The 26,386-nt window shown below is 36.5% G+C and overlaps 1 protein-coding gene across 1 annotated transcript in view; it reads left to right on the top strand.

Annotated features, from left to right (window-relative positions):
- The window catches only part of IQCM (IQ motif containing M), a 407,761-nt gene that overhangs the window by 295,159 nt on the left and 86,216 nt on the right, over positions 1 to 26,386 (top strand). The window contains 1 exon segment of the mRNA XM_078002318.1: positions 26,037 to 26,198. Within this exon segment, the coding sequence (XP_077858444.1) occupies positions 26,037 to 26,198 (162 nt within the window).

The raw sequence follows: 26,386 nt of genomic DNA, 5'->3' as shown, positions 1-26,386 counted from the left end.
TTATTTTTTGTGTGTTCATTGTATATTTTTTGGTTTGAGGTTAACATGAGGCTTACAAATACTCTTATAACCCATTATTTTAAGCTGATAGTAACTTAACACTCCTTGCATAAACAAAGAAAGAGAAAACTAGTAAAGACTACACTTTAACTTTGTCCTTCTGCTTTTTAACTCTTTTTTGTTTCTATTTATATCTTATTATACTGTCTATGATTTGAAAAGTTGTTGTAGTTATTATTTTTGATTGGTTCATTGTTTAGTCTTTCTATTTAAGAATAGTTTACACATTATGGTTATAAGATTCTGTTATAATATTCTGTGTTTTTCTTTGTGCTTACTGTTACCATTGAGTTTTGTATCTTCAGTTGATTTCTTATTACTCATTAATATCCTTTTCTTTCTGATTGAAGTACTCCCTTTAGTATTTCTTATAGGAAAGGTCTGGTGTGAATCAACTCTCTCAGCTTTTGTCTAGGAAGCTCTTTATTTCTCCTTCATTTTGAAGGACATTTTCACCAGATATAGTCTTAGAGGGTAGAAGTTTTTTTTTTTTTTCTTTTTCCTTCAGCACCTTAAATATGATATGCCACTCTCTCCTGACTTATAAGCATTCCACTGAAAAGTCTGTTGTGAGATGTATTGTAACTCTGTTATATGTTGTTTCTTTTCTCTTGCTGCTTTTAAGATCCTTTCTTTATCCTTTACCTGTGGGAACTCGATTATTAAATGCCTGGAGGTGTTCTATAACCTTCTTGTACTTACATGTTGATATATTTCTAATGTTTGGGAAGTTCTCTGTTATTATTCTGTTTAATAAACTTTCTATCCCTATCTCTTTCTCTACTTAAAGCAGTTTAAGGCCAATGAAAGTTTTTCCTTTTGAGATTATTTTCTATTAATAGGTTCTATAGGCATGCTTTGTTGTTTTTTTATTCTTTTTTCTTTTGTCTCCTCTGTGTATTTTCAAATAGCCTGCCTTCAAGCTCACTCATTCTTTCTTCTGCTTGATCAATTCTGCTGTTAAATTTCTCTGATGCATTCTTCAGCATGTGAATTGCACTTTTCAGCTGCAGAATTTCTGCTTGATTCTTTTAATTTCTTTTAGTCTATTTGTTAAACTTACCTGATAGAATTATGAATTCCTTCTCTGTGTTATCTTGAATTTCTTTGAATTTCCTCAACATAGCTATTTTAAATTGTCTATCTAAAAGGTCACATATCTCTGTTTCTCCAGGATTAGTCTGTGGTGCCTTATTTAATTCATTCGGTGAGGTCACGTTTTCCTGGATGTACTTGATGCTTGCCTATGTTCTTCAGTGTCTGGGCATGGAAGAGTCAGTTATTTATTATAGTCTTCTTAGTCTGGGCTTGTCTGTACCCATCCTTCTGGGAAGGCATTCCAGATATTTGAAAGGATGTGGGTATTTTTGTCTAAGCTGTATTTACTTTAAGCACCACCCTGCCCCCCCGCCCCTACACACACAAAACTCCATAACCCTGTGGTTCTTAGACTCATAGAGGTACTGCCATGATGGTCTTGGATGAGATCCAGAAGAATGCTCTGGATTACCAGGCAGACTCTTGTTCTCTTCCCTTATTTTCTCTGAAATGAATGGAGTCTCTCTGTTCTGAGCCACCTGGAGCTGCAGGTGGAGTGAGCATTCACCCCTGTGGCCACCTCCACTAGGACTGTACTGGCTCAGACCTGAAGGTCTCACTGAAGGCTTGCTGAAGCCACTGTCTGGCTACAACCTGTATTTGCTGAAGGCCTTCGGGCTCTACAATCAGCTGGTGGCAAAGTTAGCCAGGCCTGTGTCAATCCCTTCAGAGTGGTGAGTTCCTCCAAGCCCTGGATGTGTCCAGAGGTGACATTTGGGAGCCAGAAATTAGAATCAATAACCTTAGAATTCTATCTAGTGTTCTATTGTACTGCAGCTGAGCTCACACTCAAACTGCAAGATGCAGTCCTTCCCACTCTTCTCTCCCCTTTAAAGGCAGAGTAGCCTCACCCCATGGCCCACACCACCACAGACCCACAGGGAGTACTGCCAGACTACAGCTAATTTTCCTTTAAAGCCTAAAGGCTCTTCAGTCAGCTTGTGGTGAATGCTGCCTGGCTTGGGACTCACCCTTCAGGTAGTGGACCCCCTCAAGCTCAATGCAGGTTCAAAGCTGTCCAAGAGCCAAGTCCTGGAATTGGGGACCCAAAGAGCACACTTGGTGTTATATCCCCCTGTGGTCAAGCTGGTATCTAAGGTGGAAAACAATGTCTCCTTTGCTTTTCCTCTGATTTTCTAGAGTGGAAGGAGTCTCACCCTGTAGCCACCACAGCTGAGAATGTGCTGAGTCTCACCTGAAGCCAGCAAGTCTCAGAGTCTCACTCAAGGCCTTCAGTGTAATAACTGGGTATCACTGCTGGTTATTCAGCCCAAGGGCTTTTTAGTTAATGGGTGATGAATCCTGCCCACAGTGTGTCTAGAAATATTGCCTGGGAGCTAGGGCCTGGAAGGTGGGCCTCATGAGTCTGACAGGTGCCCTATTCTACTGTGGCTGAGCTGGTATCCAAGAAGCAAGGAAAAGTCCTCCCCACCCTTTCCTTTCCTCTCCTCTCCTCAAGCAGAGGCACGGGGTCTCTTTCGAGCCATGAGCTTTGCAGCCTGGGCTTAGGGGAGGGGTGATGTCAAAACTACCTTTAACCACCCTGGCTAGTGTCTCAATAGGTCCCATTTCCCCTCAGTCCACTGTCTCTGGGTCCAATACAGTACTAGGACTTGCCTAAGAGTTTCAGTCCTCATGGCCTGGATTTTCTTAAAAGTTTATTTAGGGCCCCAAAGCACTTTAATCCATAGTGGCCAAGGCTTGTGGGAATTCAAGTTCAGACTGCTGGGATCTGCCATTCCCCTCTGGTTAGGGCTAATTTAAATGCTCCCTCTGTGTGCAGGAATCAGCCGAGTTTTGTGTTGTTTTGTTTACTTTTACAATAAGGCTACACTGAGTTCAATGCATCCCTTCAACGCACAGAAAATACCCTGCTCTTCCCAATGCACAGAAATGCTCTTCACACCATGCTGATGCTGCCAGGGAATGGGGAGGGGTGGCATTGGCAATTAAAGAGTGTTTTTCCTATCTCTTCTGTGCCTCTTTCAGCAACATGAAGTTAAAACCAGGTACTGTGAGTACTCACTTGACTTTTGCTTCTTATGATGGTGTTTTGCTTTTCTTTGTTTGTTTGTTTTTTGATAGATACTTGTTAAATTGGTGTCCCTGCAGCAGGGGGTAGGGGGGATATAATTGGTGGAGCCTTGTATTGCACCATCTTGCTCTACCTCAAGTCCATGATGTATTTTATTTTATTTTGTATATTGCTAAATTCAGTTTGCTAAATTTTTAAGAATTTTTAAATCTATGTTCTTGAGGGATATTTTTCTGCAATTCTCTTGTAATATATTTGCCTTGTTTTTATATTGGAAATATTTTGACTCACATAATGAATTGTGAAGCATTCCTTCCTATTGAAATATCTTTGAGGTCTTCCAAAGAATTGCTATAATTCCTCCCTTAAGTATTAGGTGAAAATTATCACTGAAGCTATCTGGGCATGTAGGTTTCTTTTTTGGGAAGGTGTTTAACCACAAATTCAATTTCTCTCATATATACAGCTTTTCCATTTCTCCTAGAGTGAACTTTGTTAATTGGTGTCTTTCAAAGAATTTGTCAAGTTTATCAAAGTTGTTGAATTTATTGGCATAAAGTTGTTTATAATATTCCCCTGTCATTCACTTTAATTACCTGTAGATGCTGTAGTGATAACATTGTTCCCATTCCTGATATTGAAAAATTTTTTGTCTTCTTTTTTTGGCTAAAATTTAATCAATTCTATTGATCTTAAATAATCATTTTTTGTTTCATTGATTTTCTCAATTGTTTTTCTGTTTTATATTTCACCATTTTCTGCTCTGATCTGTATTTTTTGTTATATTTTCTGGGTTTTATTTACTCTTCCTTTTCAAAAGTCTTAAGGTAAAAGCTTGGCTCTTTAATTTGAGAAGTATTTCTTTTCTAATATAGGCATTGGTACTATAGGTTTCAAAGTATCATTTTAGTGACAGCCCAGAGATATGAATATTTTATGTTTTTGTTACCATTTAGTTCAAAATATTTTCTAATTTCCCTTTGAGCCAGGAGTTATTTAGAAATGTTGTATAGTTTCTGAAGTTTTCAAAATTTTTCAGATATATATAGATTTTTATTTTTCACTTAACTCCATTTTAGTCATAGAGCATATTGAATATAACTTGACTCTTTTGAAATTTATTGAGTTTTTAATGCAGAATTTAATAAGTCATAGAACATGTTCTGTGTGCATTTGAGGAAAATGTGTATTATGTTGTTGTATGTTGAAATGTTTTGTCAATGTCAATTTAGTTAAGTTATTGGTAGTATTATTCAACTCTATATCCTTGTTGGTTTTCAATGTACTTGTTCTCTCGATTATTTTAAAGGGAATATTGAAATCTCATTGTTTCTAATTCCTATCTTTGTTCCTCTGTATGTGATGTCTTTTTTGTCTGGATTCATTAAAGAGTGTTTATCACCAGTTTTATACAGTTTGATTATGATTTTTCTGTAGTTTCATTCATGTATCTTATGCTAGGAGTTTGTTGAGCTTCTTGGACCTATGAGCTTATAATTTTAATTTAATTTGGAAAATTGGTCATTATTTCTTCAAATATTCTGTTCTGTCTTTATTCTGCTTCTTTAGGGAACTTGAACTACACATGTATTTGGCTATTTGATCTTGGTTCCACAGCTCACTGATACTCTGTTTATTTTTTTACTCTTTTTTCCCTGTTTCATTTGCAGAGTTTTCGTTGGTATGCTCTCAATTTTACTTATCTTTCTTATGCAAAGTATAATCTGCCATTAATCCCATCAACTGTGTTTTTCATCTCAGATTTGTATATTTCATTTCAAGATGTGTAATTTTAGTCATTCATGTTTCTACTTCCTTTAACTTCCTGAACATGCAGAATATAGTTATAATAACCGTTTTAATGTCATTGTCTATGAAATCTATCATCTGTGTCAATTGAAGATCGGTTTAGATTGATTTTTCTCCTCAATATGAGTTGTATTTTCCTACCTCTTTGCATGCCTGGTAATTTTTATTGAATGCCAGACATTTTGAATTTGACCTTTCTGGTATTTGGTATTTGTGTCCCTAAAAATATGCTTGTGCTTTCAATTTCTATGAAAGAAATTTCTTGCAAACCTACCTTATATGGTTCATTTTTTTGTATCTACTATATTATTTTCTCTCATACCACTACATCCTTTACTTGTGTTACATGAGTAATAATTATTTTGTTTTTGTTCATTTGCTTCTTTATTATCTCTCTGTCTTGTATTCCAGTAGGCCGTGATCTCCGTGAAAGGAAGGGCCACTTTGCTCTCTTTTTATCCCTATTACCTAACACAGTGTCTGTCACATAATTTTTCAATAAATAATTGAATTATTTTAGATTGTTGCTGTTTTAACATCGTGAATTAACATTTTGTTTTGTTGACTTAACATTCTTGACAACATTTAAATTTTATTCTAATAAATGTAAAATATAAGCCATCTTCAGGTTTCATAATTTTGATTCTGACTATCTTTACTTTAAGGAATTTAAAACAGTGTATTTTGCCCTGAATTTTTATTTTTTTTCTTTTTTTCTTTTTTTTTTTTATTATTATACTTTAAGTTCTAGGGTACATGTGCATAACGTGCAGGTTTGTTACATATGTATACTTGTGCCATGTTGCTGTGCTGCACCCATCAACTCGTCAGCACCCAACTACTCGTCATTTACATCAGGTATAACTCCCAATGCAATCCCTCCCCACTCCCCCCTCCCCATGATAGGCCCTGGTGTATGATGTTCCCCTTCTCGAGTCCAAGTGATCTCATTGTTCAGTTCCCACCTATGAGTGAGAACATGCGGTGTTTGGTTTTCTGTTCTTGTGATAGTTTGCTAAGAATGATGGTTTCCAGCTGCATCCATGTCCCTACAAAGGACACAAACTCATCCTTTTTGATGGCTGCATAGTATTCCATGGTGTATATGTGCCACATTTTCTTAATCCAGTCTGTCACTGATGGACATTTGGGTTGATTCCAAGTCTTTGCTATTGTGAATAGTGCCGCAATAAACATACGTGGTGCATGTGTCTTTATAGCAGCATAATTTATAATCCTTTGGGTATATACCCAGTAATGGGATGGCTGGGTCATATGGTACATCTAGTTCTAGATCCTTGAGGAATCGCCATACTGTTTTCCATAATGGTTGAACTAGTTTACAATCCCACCAGCAGTGTAAAAGTGTTCCTATTTCTCCACATCCTCTCCAGCACCTGTTGTTTCCTGACTTTTTAATGATTGCCATTCTAACTGGTGTGAGATGGTATCTCACTGTGGTTTTGATTTGCATTTCTCTGATGGCCAGTGATGATGAGCATTTTTTCATGTGTCTGTTGGCTGTATGAATGTCTTCTTTTGAGAAATGTCTGTTCATATCCTTTGCCCACTTTTTGATGGGGTTGTTTGTTTTTTTCTTGTAAATTTGTTTGAGTTCTTTATAGGTTCTGGATATTAGCCCTTTGTCAGATGAGTAGATTGCAAACATTTTCTCCCATTCTGTAGGTTGCCTGTTCACTCTGATGGTAGTTTCTTTTGCTGTGCAGAAGCTTTTTAGTTTAATTAGATCCCTTTTGTCAATTTTGGTTTTTGCTGCCGTTGCTTTTGGTGTTTTAGACATGAAGTCTTTTCCCATGCCTATGTCCTGAATGGTACTACCTAGGTTTTCCTCTAGGATTTTTATGGTATTAGGTCTAACATTTAAGTCTCTAATCCATCTTGAATTAATTTTTGTATAAGGAGTAAGGAAAGGATCCAGTTTCAGCTTTCTACTTATGGCTAGCCAATTTTCCCAGCACCATTTATTAAATAGGTAATCCTTTCCCCATTTCTTGTTTCTCTCAGGTTTGTCAAAGATCAGATGGCTGTAGATGTGTGGTATTATTTCTGAGGACTCTGTTCTGTTCCATTGGTCTATATCTCTGTTTTGGTACCAGTACCATGCTGTTTTGGTTACTGTAGCCTTGTAGTAGAGTTTGAAGTCAGGTAGCGTGATGCCTCCAGCTTTGTTCTTTTGACTTAGGATTGTCTTGGAGATGCGGGCTCTTTTTTGGTTCCATATGAACTTTAAAGCAGTTCTTTCCAATTCTGTGAAGAAACTCATTGGTAGCTTGATGGGGATGGCATTGAATCTATGAATAACCTTGGGCAGTATGGCCATTTTCACGATATTGATTCTTCCTATCCATGAGCATGGAATGTTCTTCCATTTGTTTGTGTCCTCTTTTATTTCACTGAGCAGTGGTTTGTAGTTCTCCTTGAAGAGGTCCTTTACATCCCTTGGAAGTTGGATTCCTAGGTATTTTATTCTCTTTGAAGCAATTGTGAATGGAAGTTCATTCATGATTTGGCTCTCTGTTTGTCTGTTACCGGTGTATAAGAATGCTTGTGATTTTTGCACATTAATTTTGTATCCTGAGACTTTGCTGAAGTTGCTTATCAGCTTAAGGAGATTTTGGGCTGAAACAATGGGGTTTTCTAAATATACAATCATGTCATCTGCAAACAGGGACAATTTGACTTCTTCTTTTCCTAACTGAATACCCGTTATTTCTTTCTCTTGCCTGATTGCCCTAGCCAGAACTTCCAACACTATGTTGAATAGGAGTGGTGAGAGAGGGCATCCCTGTCTTGTGCCAGTTTTCAAAGGGAATTTTTCCAGTTTTTGCCCATTCAGTATGATATTGGCTGTGGGTTTGTCATAAATAGCTCTTATTATTTTGAGGTACGTTCCATCAATTCCAAATTTATTGAGCGTTTTTAGCATGAAGGGCTGTTGAATTTAGTCAAAAGCCTTTTCTGCATCTATTGAGATGATCATGTGGTTCTTGTCTTTGGTTCTGTTTATATGCTGGATTATGTTTATTGATTTGTGAATGTTGAACCAGCCTTGCATCCCAGGGATGAAGCCCACTTGATCATGGTGGATAAGCTTTTTGATGTGCTGCTGAATCCGGTTTGCCAGTATTTTATTGAGGATTTTTGCATCGATGTTCATCAGGGATATTGGTGTAAAATTCTCTTTTTTTGTTGTGTCTCTGCCAGGCTTTGGTATCAGGATGATGTTGGCCTCATAAAATGAGTTAGGGAGGATTCCCTCTTTTTCTATTGATTGGAATAGTTTCAGAAGGAATGGTACCAGCTCCTCCTTGTACCTCTGGTAGAATTCAGCTGTGATTCCATCTGGTCCTGGACTTTTTTTCGTTGGTAGGCTATTAATTATTGCCTCCATTTCAGAGCCTGCTATTGGTCTATTCAGGGATTCAACTTCTTCCTGGTTTAGTCTTGGAAGAGTGTAAGTGTCCAGGAATTTATCCATTTCTTCTAGATTTTCTAGTTTATTTGTGTAGAGGTGTTTATAGTATTCTCTGATGGTAGTTTGTATTTCTGTGGGGTCAGTGGTGATATCCCCTTTATCATTTTTTATTGTGTCTATTTGATTCTTCTCTCCTTTATTAGTCTTGCTAGCGGTCTGTCAATTTTGTTGATCTTTTCAAAAAACCAACTCCTGGATTCATTGATTTTTTGGAGGGTTTTTTGTGTCTCTATCTCCTTCAGTTCTGCTCTGATCTTAGTTATTTCTTGCCTTCTGCTAGCTTGCGAATGTGTTTGCTCTTGCTTCTCTAGTTCTTTTATTGTGATGTTAGAGTGTCAATTTTAGATCTTTCCTGCTTTCTCCTGTGGGCATTTAGTGTTATAAATTTCCCTCTACACACTGCTTTAAATGTGTCCCAGAGATTCTGGTATGTTGTATCTTTGTTCTCATTGGTTTCAAAGAACATCTTTATTTCTGCCTTCATTTCGTTATGTACCCAGTAGTCATTCAGGAGCAGGTTGTTCAGTTTCCATGTAGTTGAGCGGTTTTGATTGAGTTTCTTAGTCCTGAGTTCTAGTTTGATTGCACTGTGGTCTAAGAGACAGTTTGTTATAATTTCTGTTCTTGTACATTTGCTGAGGAGTTCTTTACTTCCAATTATGTGGTCAATTTTGGAATAAGTGCGATATGGTGCTGAGAAGAATGTATATTCTGTTGATTTGGGGTGGAGAGTTCTATAGATGTCTATTAGGGCTGCTTGCTGCAGAGATGAGTTGAATTCCTGGATATCCTTGTTAACTTTCTGTCTCGTTGATCTGTCTAAGTTGACAGTGGAGTGTTGAAGTCTCCTATTATTATTGTATGGGAGTCTAAGTCTCTTTGTAAGTCTCTAAGAACTTACTTTATGAATCTGGGTGCTCCTGTATTGGGTGCACATATATATTTAGGATAGTTAGTTCTTCCTGTTGAATTGATCCCTTTACCATTATGTAATGGCCTTCTTTGTCTCTTTTGATCTTTGATGGTTTAAAGTCTGTTTTATCAGAGACTAGTATTGCAACCCCTACTTTCTTTTGTTCTCCATTTGCTTGGTAAATCTTCCTCCATCCCTTTATTTTAAGCCTATGTATGTCTCTGCGTGAGAGATGGGTCTCCTGAATACAGCAGACTGATGGGTCTTGACTCTTTATCCAGTTTGCCAGTCTATGTCTTTTAATTGGAGCATTTAGTCCATTTACATTTAAGGTTAATATTGTTATGTGTGAACTTGATCCTGCCATTATGATATTAACTGGTTATTTTGCTCGTTAGTTGATGCAGTTGCCTCCTAGCCTAAATGGTCTTTATATTTTGGCATGTTTTTGCAATGGCTGGTACCGGTTGTTCCTTTCCATGTTTAGTGCTTCCTTCAGGGTCTCTTGTAAGGCAGGCCTAGTGGTGACAAAATCTCTAAGCATTTGCTTATCTGTAAAGGATTTTATTTCTCCTTCACTTATGAAACTTAGTTTGGCTGGATATGAAATTCTGGGTTGAAAATTCTTTTCTTTCAGAATGTTGAATATTGGCCCCCGCTCTCTTCTGGCTTGTAGAGTTTCTGCCGAGAGATCTGCTGTTAGTCTGATGGGCTTCCCTTTGTGGGTAACCCGACCTTTCTCTCTGGCTGCCCTTAAGATTTTTTCCTTTATTTCAACTTTGGTGAATCTGGCAATTATGTGTCTTGGAGTTGCTCTTCTCGAGGAGTATCTTTGTGGCATTCTCTGTATTTCCTGAATTTGAATTTTGGCCTGCCTTACTACATTGAGGAAGTTCTCCTGCATGATATCCTGAAGAGTGTTTTCCAACTTGGTTCCATTTTCCCCCTCACTTTCAGGCACCCCAATCAGACGTAGATTTGGTCTTTTTACATAATCCCATACTTCTTGCAGGCTTTGTTCATTTCTTTTTCTTCTTTTTTCTTTTGGTTTCTCTTCTCACTTCATTTCATTCATTTGATCCTCAATCGCTGATACTCTTTCTTCCAGTTGATCGAGTCGGTTACTGAAGCTTGTGCATTTGTCACGTATTTCTCGTGTCATGGTTTTCATCTCTTTCATTTCGTTTATGACCTTCTCTGCATTAATTACTCTAGCCATCAATTCTTCCACTTTTTTTCAAGATATTTAGTTTCTTTGCGTTGCGTGCGTAATTCCTCCTTTAGCTCTGAGAAGTTTGATGGACTGAAACCTTCTTCTCTCATCTCGTCAAAGTCATTCTCCGTCAAGCTTTGATCCGTTGCTGGCAATGAGCTGCGCTCCTTTGCTGGGGGAGATGCGCTCTTATTTTTTGAATTTCCAGCTTTTCTGCCCTGCTTTTTCCCCATCTTTGTGTTTTTATCTGCCTCTGGTCTTTGTTGATGGTGACATACTGATGGGGTTTTAGTGTAGGTGTCCTTCCTGTTTCATAGTTTTCCTTCTAACAGTCAGGACCCTCAGCTGTAGGTCTGTTGGAGATTGCTTGAGGTCCACTCCAGACCCTGTTTGCCTGGGTGTCAGCAGCAGAGGCTGCAGAAGATAGAATACTGCTGAACAGTGAGTGTACCTGTCTGATTCTTGCTTTGGAGGCTTCCTCTCAGGGGTGTACTCCACCCTGTGAGGTGTGGGGTGTCAGACTGCCCCTAGTGGGGCATGTCTCCCAGTTAGGCTACTCAGGGGTCAGGGACCCACTTGAGCAGGCAGTCTGTCCCTTCTCAGATCTCAACCTCCGTATTGGGAGATCCACTGCTCTCTTCAAAGCTGTCAGACAGAGTCTTTTGCGTCTGCAGAGGTTTCTGCTGCTTTTGTTGTTATCTGTGCCCTGTCCCCAGAGGTGGAGTCTACAGAGACAGGCAGGTTTCCTTGAGCTGCTGTGAGCTCCACCCAGTTCGAGCTTCCCAGTGGCTTTGTTTACCTACTTAAGCCTCAGCAATGGCGGGTGCTCCTCCCCCAGCCTGGCTGCTGCCTTGCCACGATATCGCAGACTGCTGTGCTAGCAATGAGGGAGGCTCCGTGGGCATGGGACCCTCCTGGCCAGGTGTGGGATATTATCTCCAGGTGTGCCTGTTTGCTTAAAGCGCAGTATTGGGGTGGGAGTTACCCGATTTTCCAGGTGTTGTGTGTCTCAGTTCCCCTGTCTAGGTAAAGGGATTCCCTTTCCCCTTGCACTTCCCAGGTGAGGTGATGCCTCGCCTTGCTTCAGCTCTCGCTGGTCGGGCTGCAGTAGCGGACCAGCACCGATTGTCCGGCACTCCCTAGTGAGATGAACCCAGTACCTCAGTTGAAAATGCAGAAATCACCTGTCTTCTGTGTCGCTCGCGCTGGGAGTTGGAGACTGGAGCTGTTCCTATTCGGCCATCTTGCTCCGCCTCTTTTGCCCTGAATTTTTAAATGAAATGTTCTAATAAAGGAATGCTTCATGGTAATACATATATATGTATAATTTATAAGAATGTATAATGTTTTTAATTTGAATTTTTAACCTGAAATAAGTAATGCTACAGTTAATAAATGAGTAAATGTATGACCCATTATTTCTCTCAACTGCTTCCAAATGTAATTAATATTAAGATCCTGGTGTTACATAAAAAATTCTATGTTTTAGTTTGCTGTAATAATTTCTCGAGTTTTCCCACATGCCTGTGCCTCTCCAGAAAAAGGACACTTTGCATCTTAAACATGTTAATAAAATAATAGTATCATTCACATAAATTTCTATTATTGTTCAAAAGTTTAAGTATTATTCATATTTGAGCCAGTAAGCTCTTTTGAATGGAGCATATTAAAGAAAAGTAGCATCATGGATTGAATTATTTCATGGACCAGTTAGCTTACCGCAAAGAATCCATTCTGTTTCATTGCTCAAGAATAAATTCCTTTTTAAAGATAGTTTCCTTATAAATATATCTCAGAGTTCATAAGAGTCACCAAATGAGACAGTGTGAACAGCTTATTCTAAATTTCTCAGGACAACTAATAAAAGAAAAAAAAGCTTTGAACTATATTTTTAGTATTTTAAGTCAGTAACATGACAATTTTATTCAAAACATTACATAGTATGAATATAATAATTCTCACATATTTGTTCTTAGTCCTTGGTGATTTATCTGAAAGTAAGATAAAATAATGTCAAGATTTTTGAGGGAAAACGCTACACAATTGAGAAGTAGATGTTACTCTTTAGTTTGTAACACTGATCTAAACCTCATGGGAGTAAATATAGGGAAAAACATTTTTTAAAAAAACCAGATCAGAAGCAGGTCATATGACAAAGTAAATGAATGGGCAGCTGTATTTCTCAGGGAAAAAATGATATTCCTTTTTTATTTTCAAGTGCAATTTTAAGTAAAACATGTTGATGCTGCTTGAAACATAAACATCCCTTTAAAAATTGGAATCAAGATCCCAGATTTTGGGGTAAATAATCTGAGAAACAGCTGTTAGCCTGTTATGAAAGGGCTGCATAGAGTAACGATACAGATAGAAAGGCCGAACTCATGAAACCTTTTGTTTTACTGCCCAATGATGATAACAATTAGCCTAAGCACAGGCAACATTTAGCAGAATGATTAAATTGCTTCTATGTAAGTTATCATTTTGACCAGAAAGTGAAGCTGTATATTTGATCTTGCCATGTTCTTTTTATTAGGATCATATTTTTAACTACCAGGTGGATGGTTTATTATATTGATTTCAATCTTAATTTTTAAATTATATACCTGGAGTATCAAGTGTGTACAAACTAAAAAGCATGATAATTTATATGAGAAATAACTACGTACATGTTTTAAGTCTAAAACTGAGGGATGCACATAAATATTTATATCTAAATGTGGTTACAACTAACTTATATGAGCCTGTTCAGGAATCCAGATTTACCCTACCTTGACAGCCCTGTTGCCCATTTGGCCACCACTTTTTTCAGTCACTTATATTTGACTGATTCTAGTCTTTGAACCAAAAAGACCACACTAATGTTCAACAAAGAAGTGCCCCTGAAGGCCTGTCCACAGGTTATATTGTTCACAAGGAAGAGCTGATTGTCAACAAAATGTCTCTTGATCATGCTTCAGGGTTAAAGGAAAATAATGAACATTGTAACTATGATCCAGTCACAGTGTGTTATATATTATATATTTTAGACACAATTCTTATAAAGGGTATTTCCAACCCAAAAGGGAATGGACATTGACAGAAAGGGGATCATTTAATGAACAGTAGTTATTTATCTTAATGTAGTCAAAGTCATCCATCTTTTCTTCTTTGCTCTATTTCTGAAGAATATTTCAATGTATTATCTGAACTACATTATATGAACTTTTCCCCTATTTCCTCAAGACAATACAATATGTTAGGCTCACATTTGTTATCAATTTAACTAATATCTTCTGTCAATTTGCCATGGACCACTAAAAACAACCTGTTCATTATTTCCTTCAATTCATTTTATCTTGGTGCCTGCTAATCTGTTTTTTTCTTTCAGTTCTCATATAATTTTTTAATGAAATATTCTTTAAAACCCCATTAATAGAGTGATAGCTGGTCTCCAATTTTCTTTATCCTTTAAGCTTGTTATCCTATGAAAGAAATTAAGTACAGCACAGTGGACTGCATACACAGTATATGATGCATTATAAATAGTGTGAGCTTATCTTTATTCAAGCAATTAATCTTGCTCTTTTAGAATAAATCCAAAGGGAAATAACCCAAGTTGTCTTATATTTCCAGGAAACATCATGCAAAAAACAGAGAAATTTACTATTTACTATATCTCAAATGTTAGAAATATATCACCCAAACAGCACTTTTCTCCCAAATGCAAATTGTTAGATAACCTGATTGATAAATGTTTACTTTGATCATATATAATTTTGACAAATTTATATATGCTATAGAAAAAAGTGTGCTATTTACACATTCATTTTTTAAAAGTATGCCATGAGAATTAAAAAAAAAAAAAAAAAAAAACACTATGTCTTTCCAAATGTCTTTAATTCATCTGGATAATAGAAGATGATAATATAAATATATGTAATCTTTCTCCTTTGAATTGATAGCCAAACCTCTAAATTGTTGAAGGCAGCAATATGTCTGGCTAAAATACTGTGTTATGCATTGGGAATTTAGCTTTATCAGGAATTATTACGTATTATTTTTGATCCTTTTAATGAATACTTTTACAAATTAGAAACTTAAAGTAGTTCCTAAATTATCAATCTCCTCTACTGACATCCTACTAATAAAATAAGAAACTTACCACATTTAAGCTTTCTTTTACTTCTCCTTCCAAACATATCCCTATATGAAAAAAATTAATAGTTAAAAATATTTTCAAGGATTCTAACATTTTTACTTTTTCTACAAGTCTTACAGTTGTTTGACCTTGTAGTCTGATGTATTTAAATGTGTTGAATGCTTGCCAGTTTTCTCCCTCCCCTCCCTTCCCCTCCCCTCCTCTCCCCTCCCTTCCCCTCCCCTCCCTTCCCCTCCCCTCCTCTCCCCTCCCTTCCCCTCCCCTCCTCTTCCCTTCCTTTCTGTTTTACCATTGGCCTCTTGATTCTTTTTTTTTTTTTTGTCTTTTTTTTAAAAATTTATTTATTATTATTATACTTTAAGTTCTAGGGTACATGTGCATAACATGCAGGTTTGTTACATATGTATACTTGTGCCATGTTGGTGTGCTGCACCCATCAACTCGTCAGCACCCATCAACTCGTCAAACTATCACAAGAACAGAAAACCAAACACCGCATGTTCTCACTCATAGGTGGGAACTGAACAATGAGATCACTTGGACTCGGGAAGGGGAACATCACACACCGGGGCCTATCATGGGGAGGGGGGAGGGGGCAGGGATTGCATTGGGAGTTATACCTGAGGCCTCTTGATTTTTTAGTTATTTTAGTTCAATTTTATTGGCTCTGTTTTAACAAGATTTAGTGTTTCATCTTGTTGTATTCCAAGAAGAGGTTGTAGGTGCTATGTTTTCTGAGAATGTTTTTTGGTGTATTTATACTTGGCTTCATATAAAACTTTTGATTACACAATTTTCTCAGAACTTTATAGGTATTTTTCTTGTTTTGTTGAATGTTGTTTTGGAAAATCTAAAGCCAGCTGTTATTGCCTGTTGGAAGTGATTTGGATTCCCAAAGGACACTTTTTATATACTTAAGTTTATTAAGCTTGTCGTGAACTTTATGATGTACAAACTTGACTAGACTACGATTTCCAGTTATTCAATCAAACACTAATCTAGATGTTGCTGCAAAAGGTATTTTGTAGATTCGATTGAAGTTCATGATCAATTGATTTGAGCAAGGGAGATTATCCTAGATAATCTGGGCTGGCCTGGTACAACCAGTTGAAAGGGCTTTAAAACAGAACTGAGGCTTTCCTGAAGAAATCCTGCCTGTGAATAGTAATACCTGCCATGCACAAGAGTTTCAACTTGCTTTTCCTGGTGGCCAGCTCTATGGACTTAGGACTTGTCTCGTCAAGCACACAACTGCATAAACCAATTCCTTGCAATAAATTCCTCTCTCTCTCTCTGTGTGTGTGTGTGTGTGTGTGTGTGTGTGTGTGCATGTGTGCATGTGTGTGTGTGTGTGTATTGAGAAATAGCCTGCTAGTTCTTCCTCTATATCAGTTGAACACTGACTAATATTGATTATCTTAAAATGTAGAATTGACCAGTGTGTGGAGGCTAGAATATTGAGGAGCCTTACAGAAAAAGCCTAGATTTCCTTGAACAGACCATTAGTAGAATTATGGATGTCAAAGACTCTGCTCATAAGGACTCAGAAAGAAGTGAGGAGCATGGTAGGGAAAACCTAAATTACCTTAGAGAATATATAATTATAAACAGACAGTAGAAATATGGAAGTTAAAGATGCTAAAATTGAGAGCCCAGGAGGAAATTAGGAACATGCTATTGGTAACTGGATGAGAAGAGATTCTTGTTATACAGTGGCAGAAAGCTTAATTAGTGAAATAATGTCCTGCAGTTACATAGGAGGAGAATTTTTGAGATATGGCCTTGGACATTCAGTTGAGAACAGTTTTAAGCAGAATTGAATGTGCAGCCTGTTTTTTGTTGTTGTTGCTTGTAGTAAAATGCTAGGGGAAATTGCATTTGAAAGAAGTACTGTTGCACAAAAAGGAACCAAGATGAGATGATTTGGGACATTCCAATCCATCCAGACTGTGAAAAATGCTAAAATGGAGATTCACTATCAGGAAAGCATATTCTAGAGGGGCAGCTGAGATACTGCTGGACAACGTTTTGCTGATACCTCAGAAAGATCAAAAAGAGAATTTAGTCACACAAAGGCTCTTTGAAAAGAATAAATGTGTGACTCACAAGTCTCATTAGTTACCAAGCAGAAGCTAGAAATGAAGATACTTTTCTTTTTTTGTTCTGTGCTACTATAACAGAATACCTGAGCCTGAGTAACTTATAATGAACAGAAATGTATTTTCTCACAATTATGGGGGCTGGACAGTCCAAGATCGAGGTGCTAGCAACAAGTGATGGCCTTCTTACTCTATCATTACATGGTGGAAGGTGGAAGTGCAAAGGCACAAAAAGGGGCTGAACTTAAGGCATTAATCGCACCCATGAGGGCTTTGCCCTCATGGCCCAATCACCTCCCAAAAGTCCCACCTGTCAACACTGCCACAATGGCAACTAAACTTCAAACTGAATTTTGGAGAAAACAAGCATTCAAATCATAGCAATGGGATTATACAGGAAAGATTTGTGGAGAAGTCTCTTGTCTAATGAAGTGAATTCCCATAATACACATGAGGCCTCAGGATTTCCGAAAATTTTAAATCAGTGGAACACTGCCAGCTTGGACCAAAAGGGACAGAAACCCTATTAAGTGAAAGAAGGCTACTGGACTCCCAAAAGTGTACAGGCAGGAAATAGACTATTAAAATGACTCAGCTGCTAACCCATGCTACTTTTCATGAAAAAAGAAGGATGACTTAAGAGGGCAGAGCTGAAAACCACAGAGGATTATTCTCAGACTCAGAAATGTTCTCAAGTTTGCCCAGCTGGGTTTTAGAATGACTTGGGATCAGTCACCCTTTTTCTTTTTATTTTATCTCATTTTGAATGGGAATTGCTTATTCCTGTCTCATCAAGGTATTCTGTGAGCAGATAACTTATTCTTGAGTTTCACAGGTCCATAAATGGAGAGGAATTATGCATCACAACAGATTATACCCAGGGCTTCACCCATATTTAGATGTGTCAATTCTAGACAGTCTCTTTTATTTAGGTGTTAATTTTATTGTTTCTGTTATATATTCTTTAAAGTTATTGAAAGTTGTAGGAATTTTCATGCTTCAGTAAAGATGCAGTTATATTTATATTTTTGGTTGATTAAAATATACTTTATTTTGGCATTGTGGGAGAGGAAAAGAGAAAAACTTTGCTATTATTGTGTCTCTTTTAGCTAGGAAATTGATTACCTATTAATGCATATAAATAAATCAGGGCCAGGAAATTGTACATTTGTTAAGTAAATTCTTCCATTTATAAACTGACTTGTATCCAGTCATATTTCGGAAAGAATTTAAAGTAATCTTAACATTAGTATAATCAATAAACAAGCCTTAAATTATGGAATCTTTAACAGGATTGAGAAATCTAAATAAGTCTGGAAAATGAAGTCTAAAAAATTTAAAAATGGCTCAATTCTGAAAGACAGCACTTATTTAAAAAAATAATACTTAAGTTTATAAAACACATTTATTTGGAATTCAGTTCGAAAAATCCATCAGGAAAAATTCTCACTTGTTTGGAGTTCGTTTTTTACTGAAATAGCATGGTATTACTTTTGCCTCTTGAATCTAGAAAAAGGCCTAAGCACAATAAAAGGAAAAAAATATGTATATATTTTTGCATGTCAGGGCTAATGTAATTGTGGAGTAAATGCGTAAACCTAAGCTTGTTATAGTCAACTGCCAATTATTGCAATTTTTCTTAGGGATATAAATAGTATGGGAAAATAATACTTAAAATATTTAACTGTGTAATTAACTGCAATGTTTAGCTCAAAATACATTTAAAACTGATATTAGTAATGAATAGCTTAAAAATTCATTGAATTGCCCTCTGCCCCTTAAAGATATAGAACAATAACCAAAGTGATGTGATTTGTCTCAAGAAAAACAAAAGGACTGGGTAATTCAAATTTGATTTAACAATTAAGAATAGCTACACTTGCCGGGTGCTGTGGCTCACGCATGTAATCCCAGCACTTTGACAGGTCAAGGCGGGTGGATCATCTGAGGTCGGGAGTTTGAGACCAGTCTGATCAACATGGAGAAACCCCGCCTCTACTAAAAAAAAAAAAAAAAAATACAAAAAATTCGCCTGTGGTGGCACATGCCTGTAATCCCAGCTACTTGGGAAGCTGAGGCAGGAGAATCACTAGAACCCAGGAAGGGGAGGTTGCAGTGAGCCCAGATCGAGCTACTATACTCTAGGCTGGGCAACAGAGCAAAACTCCATTTCAAAAAAAAAAGAATAGCTATACTTAATTGGAAATTCATGCATCTGACCCGTGAGGGAAATTTTTTTATTAAAGTTATCTTCCCAACAAAGTGAAAGGAAATATCTTGTGGATTATGTATGCTGAGCCCAATAAAAACTGTCATTATGCTCTTAAATTTTAAGAATTTTTTTGTGTTATTGTATTACTCTCATAAATGTAACTAAAGTGGAAGGAGCATTTATCTTTAGTCTTTTGTCTTTAGTTAGAGCAAAGTCTCATTAATGGATTTAACCTACCCATGTTGAGACTGAGGGATAAAAATATTTATGTTTTTAAAATAGAGTACTTAAAATTAATAACTTTAATAATTTGAGATAATGTTTGTATTACTCCAAGGACACAGACACACTTATACACACATGCACACATACACACACATGCTTTTAGAAGAAAGAAAATGCCACTCCTAAGGAATCCTTATAATTCTATTGGAATTACTAACTAAAAGTATTTTAGTGTTTTGGGCAGCTATAAAATTTATTTATATATAGTGATATGATCTGTGTTTCTATCTAAAGCCCTTGAAGACAGGAAAAGGAAAAAGTTAGCTTTCTATATCGAATACTTAAAAATCTATTTAAGTTGTTTATTAAGCAAACAAGCAAAAAATAAGTAAATACAGAATGAAAATAAAGTTAAAATGTTAGTATATTTCTTTATGAACTCTATTCCACTGAAGAAATGAGCCTTTTGAACTAACTGTAGTTTGATTATTGAACAATCACATAGCTGTGATTCCCTAATTTTCTACTCTAAAATAGCATTTTGATTGGATTTATAAAGGTATGTATCAACAGCACAATTTTCATACATTTAACATTTAAATGTATAGTGAAGAATATTCTGGCAAAATTTAAAATATGTGCCTGTTTCATGACCTGAAGAGATTTAAAGGTGGTAATATTTGCTATAATTTAACGTTTTTAAATAATTCATATCCTCATTTTGTATTGTTATTTACTTTTAGTCAAGGGTTAGAGAACATTTTCACTCTTGTTTAAATTATGCAATGTTGGTATTTCATTGTAATATGAGATCAGTAGTCCTAGCATTTATTTTTACAGATCATATTATTTATTGGCATATCGTTTAACTGCCTTCTTAACCATTTTGTCCCTTGGTTTTGAATCTTAATCTTAATGTTTTCCTTCATCACTGATCTTTAAGAATGATCTTTCAGCTTAAAAGAAGCTAAACGTAAGAAAGTTTCATTAATTTAAGAATAGGGCTGCTTTGGATTCGCTTTTTCCTTGTTCAAGAAGTACATAATTTTTCATATTGATAACCTGGTGTCCTCCTTTTTAAATATTACTAATGAACAGAAATAAACTTAGATAAAAATGGCATGACAAAAAGTATGACATTCACTTATTTCAAATCAAAGAAAATGAATGCAACTTAAAGTGCTTTAACTGAACACTGACAAGATATTAAAAGTACAGCATTTAAAAACTGGTCATTTACACTAGGTTATAGATTATTTGTCCACCAGTTCAAACTCACGTGTGAAAACTCCATACTAAAAACCTCACAGTATTGGCTAGTAGTCCATGAAGGATGCATTAGCAATTTAATGAATATCATTCATTATTTATTAAATATTGTTCATTACATTGCTAATTAATTGTAAATGCATAACATTCACAATGAAAGAAAACATCTACCTGTTGTCATTGTTTTTAACCTGTGATCTTTGTATTAGTATGAAAACTATAAAATATGTTTTTTTTAAACCTTGCAGATAAATTTAGTTACTTAATAGGACCAGTACAGGGTAAAGATAAAGGATTAGGCTATTTCTATCTGTACTTATAAATACTTATTAAAAATTGACTTCAGTAACTAGCCCTACCATTCTGGTTTAAGCTTTGTTAGTCACCCAAGTCTCCCTGGTACACTTAGAACTGGTCCTGACCTTAATAATTTATACATTTGCCCTTTTTAAAGTATTGTGTCTGTGCTGGCATTTGTGTGAAGGGGCAGGCACATTAGAAAGAACTTGAAACTTTAAAATTTCCTAGAAATTTAGGAATCTCCATGGTTCAATGTAAATTATTGTTCTTTCATCTGAGATGTTCTTGCCCATGCATTTTGAGTGTTGAAATATTCTTCAGTAATACATACAAAAAGAGGAACAGTTGTGACAATAGATGCTCTTTCTTTTTATTATGCCCACTTAGCAGAATGTAAAGCTGTCTGCCATCTTTATGTCAATTTTCTAACATTTATTTATTTATTTTTAAAATCACTGTGATTCTTGAAGTACAGCCCTGGAACCACTGCCTTAAATACTCCAGGCTCTGCAGGAGGGAGGCAACAAGCTCTCAATAACACAGTACACTGTTTGGGAGAGGAAGGGAAGGGCTACCTTGAGTTCTCTGAAAACTCCTCATCTACCCTGAATATTAAGCATAACGAGCCTCACTTATCTGAGAAGCAGGGGAAAGCTAGAGGTGGTGCAGAGTTCATACTGTGGGATATTATACTAGCCGTTATTCTTAGTGAACTGAGAGGGCTATCATCAGTTTACAAATGGTGGTTTTGACCTGAGGGCTTTTCAATAGCTGCTACAAAATAAATTTTTGTGGAGAAGACCAACATCAGTAAACCTCCAGGAAACAGCTATATGCTGCTCTCAGAGGGCTGACCAGCAGAGTACACTTTACAGGTATAGCTGTAGAAGGATTTGAAAAGATTGGAAGGGTGATTAGCAACAGGAGAGACCACCAGTTGACTCGTAACCATTGAAGTGCTAACAGTCTCTTGATACCAGGAACCATTGGTTAAAACAATATGGCATTGTGGTTTAAAAAACAGGCTTTGAAGTTAGACAGAATAGGGAATAAATTCTGGTTTCACCTCTTACCAGCTGGAAGGCCTTGAAAATGCCCTGTAACCTTCCTATGCTTCAGTATCTTGAGCTGTGATGTATGGTAATATTGACTTCATAGGATTCTCAGCAAATTAAACATATTCTGATTTCAGAATTAAATTAGCAAATGTGTATAACCTGCTTTGCACACCTGTTGTATACTAAATTCTCAATAAATACCGGCAACTATGTTCTATCCATTTGTTAATTCAAAAAACTTCAGATATTGCGTATGTGGCCTAGTGAGGTAGGGGTAAGGAAGAGCTCTTATTCTTTTGAGTTTCAAGAGTAGTGTGTTGCTACATCTAAATCCCATATGGCAATATTGACTTAGTATATCAAAAAGAAGTAGTCCATAAACAGCAAAAATTATTAATATCAGAAACAAATTAAATTCCTGCTTTTGTCTTGGGATGACATGCGTAATGAAAAATAAGGAACAGAGTTTTACCAGCTATATGCCTTTCAAATGAAAATATGTTTATTTGTAGTTAACTTTGCAATTATGAAAGAAGGTACAATCATTTAAAAAATCATGAGGTCTTGTTTGTGTAAGTTACAAGACTCCATTGACACTACCAATTGGAAAATGGGGCATTAGCAAGACTCTAAGCTACAAACCTTCAATATATGTCTAATGTTACATTTATCTTTACGTTTTCCTTGCAAATTCAACACTCCATTGACTTCATGTGTTTCTATTAGTCTTCAATCAGGATAAGCTAGTGGGAGAAAGTGGCAGTTCTATATTCACCTCTACTTAGATTTTAGTGTAGGCATTTTATTTGACCTGATATTGAGGCATATGAAAAATATAAGTAGGTAATTGTAACACAATGGTAAGGATTTGTGTATCTAAACACATCAAACATAGAAAAGGTACAGTAAAAATACAGTATCCAAAACAAAACATGATACACCTATATAGGGCACTTATGGAGCTTACAGGACTGAAATTTGCTCTAGGTGAGTCAGTGAGTGATTGGTGAGTAAATGTGAAGGCCTAGGACATGACTGTACACTACTGTAGACTTTATAAATACTGAACACTTAAGTGACACTAAATTTGTAACAACAATGTTTTCTTTCTTCAGTAAAAAATTAACTTTAGCTTACTATATTTTACCTTATAAACTTTTAAATTTCTTCGTAACTTTTTGACACTTTGTGATAACACTTAGCTGAAAACACAAATAGATTGTACAACTGTAAAAAAATATTCTTTGTTTGCATCCTTGTTCTGTAAGCCCTTTCTATTTTAGGATTTGTTTATATATATATTTTAGTTTTTTTTTTTTTTTTTTTTTTGAGACGGAGTCTCGCTCTGTCGCCCAGCCCAGGCTGGAGTGCAGTGGCGCAATCTCGGCTCACTGCAAGCTCCGCCTCCCGGGTTCACGCCATTCTCCTGCCTCAGCCTCCCGAGTAGCTGGGACTACAGGCGCCCACAACCACGCCCGGCTAATTTTTTGTATTTTTAGTAGAGACGGGGTTTCACCGTGGTCTCGATCTCCTGACCTTGTGATCCACCCTCCTCGGCCTCCCAAAGTGCTGGGACTACAGATATTTTAGTTTTTTATTACAAATTAACACACAAACATACACATTAGCCTCGGCCTACACAGGATCGTCAATATTCACTGTCTTTCTCCTCCATATCTTGTCCCACTGCAAAATATTCAGGGCCAATAGCAGCATGAAGCTGCCATCTACTATGATAACAATACTTTCTTCTGGAATAGCTCCTGGAGGACATGCCTGAGGCTGTTTTACAGGTTTTGGTTTTTTTATTTTTTTATTTTTTATTTTTTTTGAGATGGAGTCTCGCTCTGTCACCCAGGCTGGAGTGCAGTGGCCGGATCTCAGCTCACTGCAAGCTCCGCCTCCCAGGTTTACGCCATTCTCCTGCCTCAGCCTCCGGAGTAGCTGGGACTACAGGCGCCCGCCACCTCGCCCGGCTATTTTTTTGTATTTTTTAGTAGAGACGGGGTTTCACCATGTTAGCCAGGATGTTTTCGATCTCCTGACCTCGTGATCCGCCCGTCTCGGCCTCCCAAAGTGCTGGGACTACAGGCTTGAGTAGAAGGAGTACACCGTAACATAATGTTAAAAATTATAGTATGGTAAATACAGAAACCACTAACAGCCATTTATTATCACGTATTATGTACTGTAAATAGTTGCATGTTCTGTACATTAATATAACTGGCAGTGTAGTAACATTGTTTACACCAGCATCATCATAAACATGTGAGTAATTCATTGTGCTACAATGTCACCACAGCCAGGACTTCACTAGGCATTTAAGCTCCATTTTATATCTGGTCCATCATTGACTGAAATGTTGTTATGCAGCACATGACTATATTTCAAAGCCCATTAAGAATTAGGACCCAGGTCTGTCTGTATCAGTTAGGGTCCACTTAGCAGATAGAAACTGCATAGTAATTTAAGCAGGAAAAGTCTAATATAGTAGTTATTAACTACGACAGAGATTGGAGTAAATGTGATTTTCTACTAAGGGGTAAAAGAACTCTAATTGACAAGAGGAGATATAGGGACCACTTGGTCTGAGGCAGAGCACCTGAAGAAAGACAAATTTTTACAAAGGCCACCCATGGGGAGTCAGTGAATGGGGGACTACACTGAGCTGGCATTCTAGTGACACTCATGGAGAAGCCATTCTGGAGATCTGTGGCAAACTGTCTGTAAGGTGATGTCACATTGTGGAACTCAATGGGAAGCCATTCATAGGAAGGTGCTGCGCTGGTGGAACTCTCTAGGAAGTGCCCAGTGGTGGGAGGAGCGGAGTGCCCTCTGAGATGCCGGAGAAGTTGCAGGCGCCTGCTAAGAGACCCACCAGATCCAGAAAGAACCCATTCATTGTCCAGTTCTCTCCATTGCCCAATTTGTTTTATACTTAAAATCATACCGTATTGCAAGGAAGAAGCGTTCTAACCTCCCAAGCAGGACAGTGAAGGATGGATTTGGATTTGTGAGGCAATAGATGGATACCTAGCACACTGTTCGCCATCAAATCATGTCATATGGCCTTATATTCACTTTATCAGAAAATATGACATGTAACAAAATAAAGAAGACTAAGAGGAAAGGAAGGAAATATATGTAATCGAGTTTTAAGTGGAGATTTACATTAGTGTCTCTTCTTTAAAATGTTTCTAGGCAGAGTCACTTTAAGTCCTCACGAGACTGCTTTGTTGAATTTTAGGACCCTGGCTTATCAACCAAAAACTAGAATTACAAACTGGAGGTCCAATGGGCATACCAGAGATTTTTCACTATATAATTTAAATTATTGTTTAATTCCAGTTTTCTCAGCTACTAGTTAATACAGGCCATGTTCAGTTGACAAAGATTCATTTGCAAATAAGAGCTTCCTTAGGTATCTGAAGCGTACTTGCATCATTTATAGATTGTAAAATTTAGGCAAGTTATTTAACTTCTCTGGGTCTCAATTTCTACATGTAAAAGGAAATAATAATAGGACTTACCTTATAGGTATGTTATGAAAATTAAATATGTTAATATTTTAAAGCACTAGGAATAATTCTTTGCACATAATATGTGCTATACAAATGTTTGCCAGATAAAAATAATTCAGTCACAGCAATATGCATTTTATATTTTCTTAAAAACCTTCACCTAGGAATATTAATTCCTTTAGTAGTTCCAATATATGGAACTCTATATTTACTCAACATTTTTGTCAGATTAATCTGATTCCATTGTTTAACAGAAGTTAAAAGTAAGAATCTATGGTTATACTATAGAATGTATAATGTGAATGCTGTTCATTGGATATCTTAATTTTTTTCACAGCTTTAACAATACTGCTTTAAGCTGATAGTGGTTTAAGATGATATTAGTAAAGCCCTTACTCTTTAGTTTTTGGAATTAACTGAACAAGAAGATTTTTGGTAAAGTAACTTTGACTAAAAAAAAAAAAATGTTTTCAGTGTGACCTGTTGTACCCAAATTGTTAAATAGTTTTTAATTTGCATCCCTTAAAAGAAGCAAGTATGACACTCTGTAAAATGTCTCAAATTTTATATATTTTCTCTTTTCTTTATAGATGGCAAAGAAAAATATTCTGAACTAATAAAAAAGTCCAAAGCAATTGAAATGTTATTTACACTCTATCCTCCTGAAGGTGCACACGTGCCTAACAGTACACTACTCAAGTCAACTTGGTTGAGACCCATAGTAAATGGGGAAGAAGGTTATAAACATATAGGTAAGATATTGAGCCTTATTTTTTATTATAAATAAGTGATATCTTATAATATATATAACTATATTCATCACATAGATGATGTGGGATGATACATAGATCCTATAGAATGTTCTCTTTACTTCTTAGATACTATGCCTGCAATTTAAAAAGGGACTGTTTTGTGCTTTTGTACCTCCACTAGAATAGTG

This window comes from Macaca mulatta, chromosome 5, assembly GCF_049350105.2.
Source record: "Macaca mulatta isolate MMU2019108-1 chromosome 5, T2T-MMU8v2.0, whole genome shotgun sequence".
In the NCBI taxonomy this organism is placed as follows: domain Eukaryota; kingdom Metazoa; phylum Chordata; class Mammalia; order Primates; family Cercopithecidae; genus Macaca; species Macaca mulatta.
This window is presented reverse-complemented; position numbering and strand designations above follow the sequence as displayed.